Raw genomic sequence first — 15,499 nt, 5'->3', positions numbered from 1 at the left:
CAGCGAATGGAGCTTCGATTGATTTTCATCAGAGATCAGTGTCTATTAGGCCACCTAGTGGTAAATCTTTTGTCATTGAGGCGGCAAGGAACAAGCAAATGCCGCACATTATCTCTTGTCTATGTGCGAGGAAGCTTATTAAACGAGGATGCCAAGCTTTTCTAGCATGTGTCACTACCACACATGATCCTATCAGTCAGAAATTGGAGGATGTTGATATTGTCAGAGATTTTCCTAGCGTCTTTCCCGAGGACGTAACTGGTATTCCACACGATCGTGAAGTGGAATTCTCTATTGATCTTATGCCGGGACAATGTTCCTATATCTAGCGCCTTATCGTCTAGCCCCTGCTGAAATGAAAGAATTAAAAGATAAAATCCAAGAATTACTAGACAAGGGTTTTATCCGCCTTAGTTATTCTCAATGGGGCGCGCCGGTATTATTTGTAAAGAAGAAGGATGGTAGTATGCGTCTTTGCATTGATTATCAAGAGCTTAACAGGGTCACTATCAAAAACAAGTATACACTGCCAAGAATTGAAGATTTATTTGATCAGTTGCAAGGAGCATCGATATTTTCTAAGATTGATCTGTGATCTGGATACCATCAATTGAAAGTAAAGGAGTCAGATGTTCACAAGACAACATTTCGCACGAGATATGGGCACTATGAGTTTTTGTTCATGCCATTCGGGTTGACCAATGCGCTAGCGATCTTCATGGATCTCATGAATCGCGTATTTCAGCCGTATCTGGATCAGTTTATTATAGTCTTCGTCGATGATATCTTAATCTAATCCAAGAGCAGAGAGGAGCATAGTCGTCATCTGAGGATAGCACTGCAAGTACTGCAAGACAGGAAGCTATATGCAAAATTCAGCAAGTGCGAGTTTTGGCTTGATAGAGTGGCATTCTTAGGCCACATCATTTCTAGTGATGGCGTTGAAGTTGATCCGAGTAAAGTGGAGGCAGTGAAAGAGTGGCCAGTACCGAAAATTGTTACCGAGATTCGCAGTTTCTTGAGACTAGCTGACTATTATAGCAAGTTTATTCAGGGGTTCTCATCTATAGCGGTACCTATGACCGCCTTGACAAAGAAAAATGTAAAGTTTGTTTGGGGACCCGAGTGTCAAGACAGTTTCGACAAGTTGAAGCAAGCCTTGATTTCAGCGCCAGTGTTATCTATGCCATCAGGGCAAGGGGAGTATATTCTTTACACCGACGCTTCTAAACTTGGTTTGGGCGCAGTTCTGATGCAAAATGACCGAGTTATCGTCTATGCATCGAGACAGCTGGAAATTCACGAGAAGAACTACCCTACTCATGATCTTGAGCTTGCAGCAGTAGTTTTTGCACTAATGATTTGGAGACATTACTTATATGGGGAGAAGTGCAAAATATTCACCGATCATAAAAGTTTGAAATACTTCTTCACCCAAAAAGAGTTGAACATAAGACAGCATAGATGGCTTGAATAGGTAAAGGACTATGATTGTGACATTAGTTACCATCCGGGAAAAGCTAATGTAGTGGCAGATGCTTTGAGTAGAAAAGCGGCAGTTATCACTCAATTATCACTCCAAAGACCGTTGCAGTCCGAGATACAGCGGTTTGAGCTTACAGTTTATGCTAGGGGCGAGGCCCCTAATCTTGCCACACTATCAAAACAGTCGACTTTGACATATAGAATTCGAGATGGGCAGTCTACTGATAAGCAGTTGCAAAAGTGGAGAGCTAGAGATGAAGCCAAGGGCCGGAAGCTATATTCTAAGATGGATGGTATAGTTCGATATCGAGATCGTTTATGGGTTCCTAGTGATGATTCTTTGAGAAATCTTATTATGAAGGAAGCTCATGGCACACCATACTCCATTCACCCGGGAAGCACCAAGGTGTATAAAGATTTGCAGTTTTTATATTGGTGGCCAGACATGAAGAGAGATATTCTGAGGTTCGTATGCGAGTGTTTGACTTGTCAACAAGTTAAAGCAGAGCATCAGAGGCCAGCAGGGAAGCTTAAGCCACTTCCTATTCCCGAGTGGAAGTGGGAAAACATCACTATGGACTTTGTTGTGGGATTACCGAAGACTTTTAAGGGATTAAATGTCATTTGGGTGATAGTGGACCTTCTCACGAAATCAGTGCACTTTCTACCTATTAAGACGACATTCACTATGATTCAGTATGCAGAGTTATATATTCGCGAGATAGTTCGTCTGCATGGGATTCCAGTGTCTCTTGTTTCTAACAAATATCCGAGATTTACGTCATCTTTTTGGAAGAGTCTGCATGCAACGATGGGAACCAAGTTATTATTCAGTACAACATTCCATCCTCAGACCGATGGTCAATCCGAAAGAGTTATACAAATTTTGGAAGATCTACTGCGAGCATGTGTTATTGATTTCCAAGGCAGTTGGGAACCAAAATTACCTCTAGTGGAGTTCACCTACAACAATAGCTATCAATCATCAATCGAGATGGCTCCTTTTGAGGCACTTTATGGAAGAAAGTGTAGATCTCCTATTCATTGGGACGAGGTTCGGGAAAAAAGAGATATTGGTCCGGATGTGATTGAAGAGACTGATGAGCTGGTAGTCAAAATTCGGGATAGAATGAAGACTGCGCAAAGCCGACAAAGAGTTATGCAGACAAAAGACGAAGGGACTTAGAGTTTGCAGTTGGCGACCATGTATTTGTGAAAATAGCACCTATGAAGGGTGTAATGCATTTTGGCAAGAAAGGCAAGCTTAGTCCAAGATTTATTGGTCCGTTTGATAAATTGGATAGGATTGGGACACTAGGTTATAGAGTGGCATTGCCACCGACGCTTTCTGGAGTTCACAATGTGTTCCATATTTCGATAGCTGCGGAATTACATGTCGAATCCATCACATGTACTAAATTATGAGCCTCTACAACTAACTCCAAATATGACTTATGAAGAAAGACCTATCCAAATCCTGGCAAGACAAGAAAGAAGACTGCGAAACAAAGTCATTCCAATGGTCAAGATCAAGTGGCTGAATCAATCAGAAGAGGAAGCTACTTGGGTAATCGAGAGGGACTTGAAGAGTCGCTATCCAGAACTATTCGGTATGTTCTAATTTCGAGGACGAAATTTTATTTAAGGGGGAGAGGAATCGTAAGGTCCAAAATTAAGACGATGTAATCCAACTGCTTGCAAATCTTATAAGGAATATGAAAAATGAGTAATTAATTGATTTAATTGGTTAATTGATGATGTGACATGCATGATTATATGTTAAATAGGATTTATTTTTCATGACGCATAAAACTGTATTTTCAAGGATTATTCAAGTTGCGATCGAGGGACGGAGACCAAGGGGTGAAAAACGTAAAATGTTTTTATTAAATAATTATTTTTAATTGTTTAAAATATGTGTGATGATTTTTCATATTTTTGAAAATAAGGAGTTTTGAGGTGATTTTATACGCCGGGACGTAAATTTTATCGGTGTTGGTTTTTCAACAAAAATATGAACTTAATGGCTACCCGGCTAATAAATTCACAAACTATCCTAAACAAAATAATTTTTATTATTTAACTAAAGATTATTGGGCCTAATTTGAGGGCTTATTACGACCACACAATTTCAAACAAACTCAAACTCTCCCCACCCCCTTATACATGATACACACTCAATAATTGAAGAAGTATTTTCGGAATTTCAAAGGAACATCAAAGCCATCGTCTCTCCATCGCCGTTCTTCAATCACCAACAGTTTTTCTTGCGTTTAAAACGCAAAGGCACGCCATACATCTCCTTTTTCTCGTCTATCACATCGTACTATCGTTTTTTTATTACGTTGAATGCAAACATGGTGTTCTTATAAATTATTTTCGGATTTATGCATATACATGTGATAAACTAATGGTTTTATGTGTTCAAATTCATGTCTTATACGATTAAGGGGCTGCCATGATGTTAGAATGTGATCAAGTAAGTTTTATACATGATTTAAGGTCCTAGCACACACTAGACTAACGGCAATCACAAAGAACAAGCAAACAAAGGCTGGTGCGAAAGTTCCTGTCATGTGTTCAAGATGGTTCGTATTGGGGACATGTGGGCTCGGCTCGGCTTTGGCTGGGGTCAGGGCTTAGCCAAGGTTTGGGAAGGGTCAAGGGTAGAGTCCTAGCCATGATAGGACTCGAGTCAAGGGCTGGGGAAGGAGTCCTAGCCACGCTAAAACTCCCACCCGAGAGAGTTGCTGCTGCATTCCTTGGTGCAGCAGCGCGCAGGCAACGTTGCGGTGCAGCCAGGGGTCACTGGGCTGGGCTAAGGTGTCTCACTAGGGTCCTAAGAGGGTGCACGACAGGTTGGTCCAGGGGCTAACTTGGTTGGTTAGAGTCCTAGCAAGTTGGGAGTGTCCTATGTCAAGTAAAGTTCTCGGCCATGGCTTGCTACTTGATATGCAACTTAGGTTTCGAGCTTGGGGTGAGTCCTAGGGGGTTCTAAGGGTCCAGTAGGTTCCATAGGGGGTCTGGCTCATGGTTGGTTTAGGATGGTTCGGGCGTGGCTCATGGAAAAACACATATGGCTCAAGGTTAACACATAAGGTTCGATTAGGGTTTCCTTTTGGTTTAAAAATAAAAAAAAGGCTCACAGGGGGGTCCGTAACGGATGTCAGCTCAATCCGAAGGAAGTCATGGTTCACGAGGGCTAAAATAATATAAAAAGACTAATTTTTGAATTTAGGAATTTTATACTAAATTTTGAAATTTTTCGGGATTAAAATGCCTTCAAAATGACTAGTTACGAATTAATTAAAAAACCTAGCTTTTAAGCTAAATAAAATTATGATAATTTTAATTTAAGCTTAAATAATTAATTGGGACATGTTAGAGGCAAATAAATCAAGAAAAAGTCAAAAACATAAAATGTTACGTCTAGGGGTAAAATGATCTTTTTACACCTAAAAATTAGTAAACGTCTTGGCAGTACTCTAAATGCTGTTTTTATGATATTATGATTATTGTTAAATGTTTATGAAATTTTACATGATTAAATTATGAGGTTTAAATGCCTATTAGATTTTTATGATTTAAGGAAGACATTTAAAAGATATGTTGCATGCCTGGTTTCAAAAACAAATATGACATGTTATGCATGATTTTTATAAAGTAATGAGAATGTAAAACATTGAAGAAGTGTAGTAATTGTGACTATTGAGGTTATGAGGTTTGAGGTGAGAATGAGAATGTCGTGATGGGAAAGGCCCCAGAGGGGGCCCATTTATGGGAAAAGACCCCAGAGGGAGCCCGACGATCGTATTTTCATTCGATGAAGATATGTCAGGGCCCAGTTGACAGGTGAGAGTGTTGCTGGTGTCCCCCGCCGTCCAGTACTGCGGTTTCATGTAGATGGATCCATCGACTTTTGAGGTTTGAGGAAAATCACAATTAACAAACTGAATTCAATAAAGAAAAGGAAAAATGTTTACGATCATGATAAAATGTTTTATGTTATGTTATGTTTGAGGAAAAAGAAAAGGATTAAGGTTCATGTTTGCATGTCATGAAAATGTTATCTTTACGTAAAAGTATTTTCACTGTTGCTTATGATTTTTTTATACGTATTATTTGTTATAAAGATTATGGTGTGTTGAGTCTTTAGACTCACTAGGTGTGATGGATGCAGGTGAGTCTGATGGAGGTCTTGATGGTTGACCTGACTGGACTGAAGGTGCACACAACCCGAGGACCAGCGCTTCTACTTTTCCGCATTTATGATTTATGATTTATGATTTACGTTAAAGATTTTAAGACTATTTATTTATGCCTTTGAGAGATTTTTGAGAGGTTTAGTATGAGCTATACTTTTCAAATTTATTGCTTTTTAGGTTTGGTAAAACATCTGACGATTTCATTTTATGACTATTTCATTTGATTTTTAAATATTAGTTTGTTGATGTTTTAGTTTAATGGGTAAAATAGTTTATAGAAATATTTTTATGTAGTATGAGTGATCGGCTTAATTAAGCTAAGTTAAAAAATAAAAATAAAAAAAATTTCTATTACTTTTTAAGCAATAAAAAGGGTAGACTTTTCAGGTTGTGACTAATACGAATACGATGACATGTAAGGCCAAGGCTCGGTGGATGGGTAATATTGTCGCTGATGTCCTCGCCGCCGGGTACCACTGTTAAACGTAGATGGATCCATCGAATAAAGCTGATACGATAGTCACAAGCTAATGAACTGAATTCAATTAAAAAAATGAACACGTATATGACGATATGATGAGACGTGTTTCGACACGTTATGATATGTTTAAGTTCACGTTTTTAAGTTCATGAAACGTATGTTGATTACAGTACTTTTCACTGTTGCATGTTATGTATATGTACTTGTTATAACGTTTATGGTGTGTGAGTCTTTAGACTCACTAGCGTGAATGATGCAGGTGAGCATATTGATGAGGAGCCTGGAGGCGCCGAAGACTGAGTAGGCGGGGCTGGATGTGCGCATGCTAACCCGAGGACCATATTTTTCCACACATTATGTTTATGAGTTAGGAGTGATATTGGATATTTTCATACTCTGTCATTTTATGATGTCGATGAATTGACAGGACTTTTTGGAATATTTTTAACTGCAGTATTTTTCTTTTATCCACTATTGAATTCCTCTTATTTTAAAATGTGTGTTTTGCAGCAGTTATTGAATGCATGCTTAAAAATGTTTATTTCGAGATTTAGCTTTCAAAAAAAATAATAGACGTTTCAGATAGATTTAAAACATTCATATTTTTTAAAAACAGTAAAACCACTTACAAAAAATTTTTTAACAAGAATTTCGGTTGTGGTTGATTAACGAAAGCTGTTACCTGGTTTCTGCTCGAAAATGTGTTGTTTCTTGCTGGACGATGTGAAGAAATTTCAGCAGAGTTCCGCCTAGTTCTTATCGCTTATATTGCTACAAAATATGTGAATTTTGTGTAGCTTTGGTGTAGCTTCTTTGAGCCGAATGGGAGAGTATTTATAGGATGAAATGAGGAGCTGAATGACTGTAATTTTAATGCCATTAAAGCCTTAATTTCGATTGTCACAAATCTGAACATGGGTTGCAAATTTTCGATTTGAAGAGGTTCAAATCTTTGAGTTCAAGGGTTGGGCAATTTGGAACTACATTAGAGCTGGACATAATTGATATGATTGAATCGGTTTTTTTTCCTATGGTAACGATAATTTGGGCTGGTTAGTATTACTTCTAGAGAGTTATCATAGATGGGAAGAAATTTTATACTTCATTCATTGAAAATATCAGAAGTTACATGGCTATATGTATATAAATACAAACAAGTTATTGATAAAATATCTTAAACTAATTGTGTCAACTGGATTTTACTATACTAATTAACATTCTTAGTTACTCCCCCTCAAGAAGGACGTTAGAGATCTCGAACGGCCAAATTGGATAATAGAAGGAGAGTTGTGGACGGTGATGTCTTAGTGAACATGTCGGGGAGCTGGTGCTGAGAACGAACATGGAGAAATTTGAGAGTTCCATGCGTAATCTTGCCACAAACAAAGTGATAATCAACTTCAATATGTTTTGTATGTTTTGTTGATGGAGATAATGAAATTAAACCCTTATGCATAACTTTTAAAGAAGATAAATCAATATTCTTCAATCAGAAACTTAAGATTGCATATTTCAAAAAATGTAACTATCAATATTATTCAATCAAAAACTTAAGATTGCATATTTTAAAAAATGTACCTATTGACCAGAGATGTTATAATAGCTCATCCGCTTTTTTCATGTATGAGGACAATGGGTGGCAGCAGAATATTCCCAAGGTTAAAAATGTTTCTGCTCCTGTTGACGTGATTGGGAGTTTATTACCAATTGCAGATTTCGATTCATTCGATCGTATTGTTGCTGGTGAAATTTGTGTGTTTTGACTCTTTTTCCTCAAACTTAATTTCGTTGTAACTTTAAAACTGTTTCTAATAGTAATTATTTCTTAAATTTTTGGACTAAACAAAAAAAGGAATGATCGGCTGTAGATATTTTATTTTTGTCATGCAAATAATTTGTGTTTTTTTTTATTTGTTTACTGCAGTTGTTCGTGGAAAACATAATAGGACGGTTTCTTATATGGACTACTATTGTTACAGGTAGCAAATTCGTGGCAGCTTTGGTAATGTTGTATGGTGGTCGATTATTGAAGCAATTTTTTGTAGATATATACATTAAACTAGCAAACAACGGGTTTAGATTACTACAAGAGACACCAATGCGAGATAAGGTCGTAATTGTACCATGATGACGTCATCAGAGTGGCCAATGGTGAATCACGTGGGAGTGAGGTCGGGTAATGTGTTGTTCTGCCCGCATCTTTCATAGGTGGTCCAAGAGATAGCGTCGTCGATATCTTGATGCAATTGAATTGGTCTGCAAATTTGGAAAACCTGACTTGTTTATTACGGTGACTTGCAATCCGGATTGGAAATAGATTCAAGAAAATTTATTTCAAGGTCAGCTTGCTCATGATCATCCAGATTTAGTCTCTCGAGTGTTTCGTGCAAAACTACTTGATCTTAAGGACCAGATTGTTAAAAAGTCTATATTTGATCTTGTTGCTGCTTATGTTTATGTTATTGAGTTCCAGAGACGAGGTCTACCTCGTTGCCATATGCTTCTTATCCTGCGATCTAATTATAAGATTAACTCGCCCGAAAAATTTGACTCTTATGTTATTGTTGAGCTTCCAAATAAAGATTTTTTTCCTCGATTGTTTGGTTTGGTTTCACGACATATGATGCATGGACCTTGTAGCACGTTAAATTTAAAATGCCTATGTATGGTTAATGGAAAATGGAAAAACTATTATTCTCGCCCTTTTTAGAACATGTTGTTCAACAATATGACGGTTACCCTATGTATAGAAGGAGAAACGATGGTTGCTCTGTTGAGGTTCGGAATTGTACATTGAATCCTCAATGGGTTGTTCTTTGTAATCCTTATCTATTTTATCTCTGTGATTTTCATATCAATATTGAAGTTTTTCTGGGCTAACGGCTGTAAAATATTTATACAAATATATTTACAAGGGTCGTGACAAAATGAGTGTTCATTTATCACCACATAGTTCTAACTCATTTGTAGATGAAATACTGGCATTTCAGGATGCCTGCTGGGTGTCTGCTCCGGAGGCAGTGTGGAGCATTTTTAAATTTGATCTGAATGAAATCTCTCATGCAGTAATCAATTTGTCTCTACATTTATTGGACAGACACATGATCACCTTATCAAATTACCAGAACTTGGGCAATGGTTTTGAAGCCGAATGTGTCTCTAAAACTATATTGACTGAATTTTTTAAGACTTGTTCGCACATTTTGGAAGCAACAAAGTTCTTATATTTTGAATTCCATGTGCATTTTGTTTGGGATCAACCGACTAGAACTTGGAAACCAAGGAAACAAAGAGATGTTAACGGCCGTGTTAACTCGGCAAATCTGACAGAAGAAGGTGAGAGATATCATCGGCGCTTATTAACTCTTCATGTTCGAGGCTCTGAGTCCTACTTTGATATGCTCACTGTTGGTAGGAGATTGTGTTTCACTTTCAAGGAGGCAACACAACCTAGGGCTATTAGAAAGTGATAAGAGTACTTTTGAGTGTTTGAATGAGGCAACAAGTTTTCACATGCCCATTGCTTTGCGTAGGTTGTTTGCTACGATCTTAGTACACTATGAGCCATTCGATGTACACAATTTGTGGGATACATATTACACACACCTTTCTGAAGATTTCCGAAACAATATGTGTCACGCCCCAAAACCGAGACGTGTCATCAGCGTTGTTTAACAATTTAAAATCGTATAACAACAAGTCACGTAGTACATCAAATAATCAAAAGTCATTCTATTACATAAATCAATAATATTCTTTACAATGCGATTGAAACGAAATGCGGAAGCGTAAAATAGGATAATCTAACTAAAAGATAAAATAACAAGACTAGTCTTGAATCAGATTATCATCCCCAAAAGTATTCTTGTTTTTTATCTTCGATTTGTTCATCGTTCTTATCTGGGATGGGAATGTAAGGGATGAGTACTTGAGAAATACTCAGTAAATGGAGGCCGATCAGGCATAACAAATATCAAGATGATAATTTTAAGAATATATTATCATAATCTCAATCATAAGCATGTTGAATCGAATATGAACAAGATACAAACATAGCACTGAAAATCATCTCTTTTTTCATGGTTTACTAATCAGTCTCCTATATGTTACTCCTCTAAGGGGCGAGGCCAAAAGAACGGTTATTATATCCCACCGCATCAGGGTCAAAACATATCAAATATCGAAATTTCCTTGCCATTTCTAATTCGAATCATTACAGTGCATTTCAAAGATTTCAAACATGATTTCAAATATTATAACTAATATCCAACAAATTGTTCAATAATGTTCATAACAAATAGGAACGAATATACCATGCCGATCGAATTTCAAAAAAAACATAAATAAGGTATTTTTAAGCAAATGTGGACATACTTACGAAGAACAAGTATGTCGATATATATATCAAGTAAAACACTTATGAAATGCAAGTGTACGTAAGAGTATAGCAAAAACTCATTTACTTTAAAGATTGTTTCAAAATCTTGGAATGAACAAGTTGGAGTTTGACACCGAAAAACCAGTCACTTTGCAAAAATGTTTGCGCCTAATTGAACAGTTGGATCGATCTGAATTTTTGATATGTTTCACAAAACACGTGTAGTTGTATTATGAACGGCGGAGATCGGATTTGGAAGTGTAAAACAATGATAAAAACTTTCTGAAATTGGGCAGAATTTTTTGTACTCGAAAATTGCAACTTTTGGATAGAACTTTTGATGTTGTTTTGGTGTGATTTCACTCATTCTTTTGCCACTATTTATAGGTACCAATGTGACTTTAGACCTTCTCCCTCCATGTCAAATGTTACATGGTTTATGGCATGTAATAACCAATGTGACTTTAGGCATTCCCCCTCCATGTCAAAGGTTGCATGGTTTATGGCATGTAATAACCAATGTGACTTTAGGCCTTCCCCCTCCATGTCAAATGTTGCATGTATTTATTCTCCTCCATGACATAATTTATCTTCAATGCAGAACAAAAAACAACTTGGTATTTTGTCTATTTATAGAGTAAAATTTTGAGTCTTCACAATATGTTTCTTAAAGATCACGAAGTTCTGTCTGAGACACTCCAATCAGTTGGATCTTTTTTGGAAAGTATGGGTAAAACTTGTGATATGTACAATCTTCCCAGGTTGCCATATTCATATGCAGAATCTATGCCACATGATTCTAGAGAAATAATGGATAATTTGTCCATTTCAATTTCTCCAGGAGACTTGGTCGCACATCTTGATCTTAATGATAACCAACGGCTGACAAGCAATATGATTATTGAAAGTCTAAAAATGAGAAATGGTGTTGCCTTCTTTATAAATGGTTCTCGTGGGATTGTAAAAACATTTTTGTATCGTTCTTTGCTTGCAACCATTAGATCCCAAGGTATGATTACTTTGGCAACAGCTACTTCAAGTGTTGCAGCTTCAATTTTACCTGAGGGTCGGACCGAACATTCGAGATTCAAAATCCCAATATATTTACATGCCAAAAGTTACTGCTCTATTTCTAAACAGGGTGGTCTAGCTCAACTGTTGCGGCGTGCGGCTATTATTATTTGGGATGAGGCTCCTATGTGCAAACGGTTTGCTATCGAGACCGTGGACCGCACTTTGTAGGATCTTGTTGGAAATAAAGAACCTTTTGGTGGCAAAGTAGTTGTGTTAGGAGGGAATTTCATGCAAATTCTACCTGTTACCCCCAAGGCTACTGTGTAACAAACTATAGATGGTAGTTCTGTGAGTTCCTTCTGAGAGTTGGCAGAGGAATTGAACAAACTGATGATAATATCTTATATAGACATGATGTTTTATTATAATTTAGATTTATCTCTCTGTTATCTAGTCTGAAAACTTTTGTCTATGAATTGCTTACATATCTATAATAATTGTCACACCCAGAGCCCAGACTCACGCCTGCGTGACTGCACAATGGGCCTCTATAGCAACTAATTCGTGTTCGTCCTCGCTTTACGAAAATGATTAACTCAAGTTGCTATAGAACTCCATCGTAGCCCATTATAAACTCATTTTAAATCTTTAATTTTTACGATGTGGGACAAATGTATCATAATAATTATTACACAATTATCGACACATATATCTCATTATATATCCTCACGTGCACCTACCTAGTTGTTAGAAATACAACAGATCAAATATTTCTTTTCATTTATAATATATTTTTGAATAATTTTATGTTTATAACATTCTCATTTGCAAAAATATATATATATATATGTATATATATATATATATATGTATATATATATAAATATATTTGCAAATGAGAATGTTATAAACATAAATATATATATATATACATGGTTCAACGGGTAGGAGAATACTTGAAATTGAGCAGTCATAGATATATATAACATTAAACTAGAAATTTTTTTTAAACTGAGATACTATAACAAAATGTCGATCAAACAAAGACCAAGTGACTGAATTTTCTGAGTTACATTAAATAACACGCCGGACAAATAATTGAACTCTTCAGGGAGGCATAGTGGCAGATCCAAATGTCCCTAAATATAAATTTGGATCTCAATATATATTTAGTTGTGGGGAATGTTCGTTTGACTGGAGAAGTCGACGAAGATTTTTTTTAAAAAAAACTTAATAAGTATATTATTTGTTACAAAAACTATTTAAAAAAGCGCTAGAATTTATGGCTTCCGGACATTTTCTACATTTATTTAAAAATAAAACAAAATAATTTCCAACATTTATCCAAACACCAAACTTAATGAGTGTTTTTTTAAGCTACAAGTTTATATCCAAACTCGCCCGAGATTCATAGTTCAGCAAGCTTTTAATGATTGCTAGTTGAATAGATGATAGAACGCCAACTAATAAACAATACACGTGAATTGTATGCAGTACCCCTATATCTCACAGCATTTTAAAATAAATGCTTAAAATAGATTACAACAATCGACTACTATGACAATTTAGGTTAACCATTTTTATAGAACGAACATAGATACGAAGCCTGGACCCCAGGCGTGAGAGACAACCATGGACATATACAAATAGCCACATTTCAACGACGGAATGCACAAAATGAACAAGAGTTGTTTACATCATATGTAAAGATGATACCTTCCATATATAATGTACTAATTGTAAGTCGTTTGCTCGTAAGATAAAGACTCTCTCTGGCATTGGATTATTGATTTTGAATGCCATCATTAATCATGGATTGTAAAAGCAATTGCTGGGGTAGACAAGATTGGGACAGTAGTAGTACTCTTGCTTGAAAAGATTCTAGCATCCTAGAACAGATCACAGGGACATGATGAAGGATAGCAGGTGGTTGAGTCTGACGCTTCTGAGTTTGCTAACTCTTTCTTCTGTTCTTGGATTGAATCATTTGGATGAAGTTTGCGACCGATGATTTCTTGATGACTTGGGGCTAATCAAAGACAAGAACCTCTGTAAGCAACTCAGGCCGAACAACTTAAGACAATTATACTAGATCCAACAACTATTGGCATATTTGAAAACCAGGCAACAGATCATCATATCTCAACACATGTAATGCTTACACTGAAGAGAAAATGAGCCATTTACGGTGAGTTGTTTTGGATCTAGGAGCTGAGGGACTGGTTGGCGTTTTCTTTCTGTGCAATATAGACATGGTAAAACAAACACTTTCAGATCACTTTTTCAATATGCAATGTCGATTTATGGAGAAGAGTTCGTTCCATCGCGCACCTTCTGTTCTTTGGAGGGGTAGAAGCAGGATTTTTTGAGACCCCGTCAATGGTTCCCTACAATTAAAAACAAAAAATATTAATGTCTCGGGATGCTTGTAATCTACAATCAAAAGAGAGAAATTGAGCTGTAATCTTCAGGAAAATGAGAATCACCACTACCGGAGTCTTTAGAGGAGCTTCGCCTTCTTGTTCTGTTGCCAAAGAACCAGGAGTAATTCCGGTAATTCCCGTTTTTACGGTGGCAGAATGAGGCTCATTGTCGGGTTCTTCGGTAGGAAATAAACCATACAAATTGCACAAGTACTTGGAGAAGAACTTCTTCTTGCGTTGATTTTTCTTTTTCGGAGTCTCCAGAGAGTACTTAGTCCATATGATTTCAGCCTGTTTCTGATCCTTGGCATCTTCTGCCACAGAAAGTAAACTAGTGGCCTTTCCATTCTCCACACCATCATTTATTTCATGATCTGGGATTTTGACCATGTTCATTTTCTCATCAACAACCAAAAGTGGCTCCAATTTCAAGCTAATTCTTTGTGAACCATTAATTTTATTAGCGTAATCTTGGCCTTCCACCACTGTTCCATTAGATTCGTTTGCAGCACTCCCTTGCTCAGCTGCCGCCTTCTGAGCAGCTTTTCTTTTGTAATGAGCCTCAAAGAAAGCTTTCTTCTGCGCCACCGATCCCGGTTTCGAGTAACTCTCGGCCTCCTCCACGTACTTCTTGTGCGAGAAGGTGGACCATTTCTCCCAAGACAAGGGCTCGTTCATAAACCTCCCAAATGACACCGAATCGCCAAGAACTTCCATGTGGCCATTCCCCTGTAAAACACCGTCAGCTCTCACTTCCACACAAAACCAACAACAGATTCCAATTCTTTCACAAGAATCAAGAAGCAATTTTAAAGCCAAAGTCAAATCAACGACTCAAAAATTCTTGTATATACACAAAAGAAGGATGCTTGAACGTTCTAGTAGGCACCTGTTTGGACTCGTTGTGTATGGCAGAATCATAAGAGCATCCACGCATGACACAGGCTGAATCCCCCATTCTATTATCGCCAGTTCTGCAAAGAGACAACCTCAACAAAGTTCGAGAAAAACAAGAACAGAAACAAGATTCAATAAAGAAAACACGTCGTGGTTTGGTGTATATTTTTGCCCTTTTTTGTGGCAAGAGTTTAAGCTTTGCAACTTTAATTTAAAATTCAAACGAAAAGTCCTAAGTTGGGAGAAGAAAGTAGGCCACACGTAGAGAAGAGTAGAAGCGTAATTTACCCATTTGTTCTGTTATTTTTTTTTTAGCAATTTTGAAGGCGCAAGTCCCCAATTCCACTCGAGTTTCTGTGTCACTCATTATATTTTTTTTTACCCTTGTCAAAAGTGGAAATTCCGTGTCACTCGGATATTTTTTTTTTACCATTGTCAATTTTTAGAGGAGATCATTTCCTTAAAAAATTAAGATTATTTTATAAATTTTCTTGTGACCTGTCAACTAAGAGTAGGTATTTTGTGAGACGGTATCACGAATCTTTATCTGTCAGACGGGTCAACCATACCGATATTCACAATAAAAAATAATATTGTTAGCATAAAAAGTAATACT

The 15,499-nt window shown here is 36.9% G+C and overlaps 1 protein-coding gene across 2 annotated transcripts; it reads right to left on the bottom strand.

The window, feature by feature from the left end:
- Positions 1–13,512: 13,512 nt before the first annotated feature.
- On the bottom strand, positions 13,513–15,152 carry LOC142532007 (uncharacterized). 2 transcript variants are annotated; one of them, XM_075638304.1, is made up of 5 exons: positions 14,876–15,152; positions 14,050–14,715; positions 13,895–13,950; positions 13,726–13,800; positions 13,513–13,592 (listed from the first exon to the last, which is right to left on the bottom strand). In XM_075638304.1, the coding sequence occupies exons 1-5, from the start codon at positions 14,942–14,944 to the stop codon at positions 13,547–13,549; spliced, it is 912 nt and encodes a 303-aa protein (XP_075494419.1). In that variant the 5' UTR covers positions 14,945–15,152; the 3' UTR covers positions 13,513–13,546. The 2 variants fall into 2 exon arrangements, with proteins under 2 accessions (XP_075494419.1, XP_075494420.1); XM_075638305.1 differs by having other exon boundaries at positions 14,056–14,715; positions 14,876–15,149.
- Positions 15,153–15,499: the final 347 nt, after the last annotated feature.

The sequence above is a fragment of the Primulina tabacum genome, chromosome 17 (genome assembly GCF_025594145.1).
Source record: "Primulina tabacum isolate GXHZ01 chromosome 17, ASM2559414v2, whole genome shotgun sequence".
NCBI classification, from domain to species: Eukaryota; Viridiplantae; Streptophyta; class Magnoliopsida; order Lamiales; family Gesneriaceae; genus Primulina; species Primulina tabacum.
This window is presented reverse-complemented; position numbering and strand designations above follow the sequence as displayed.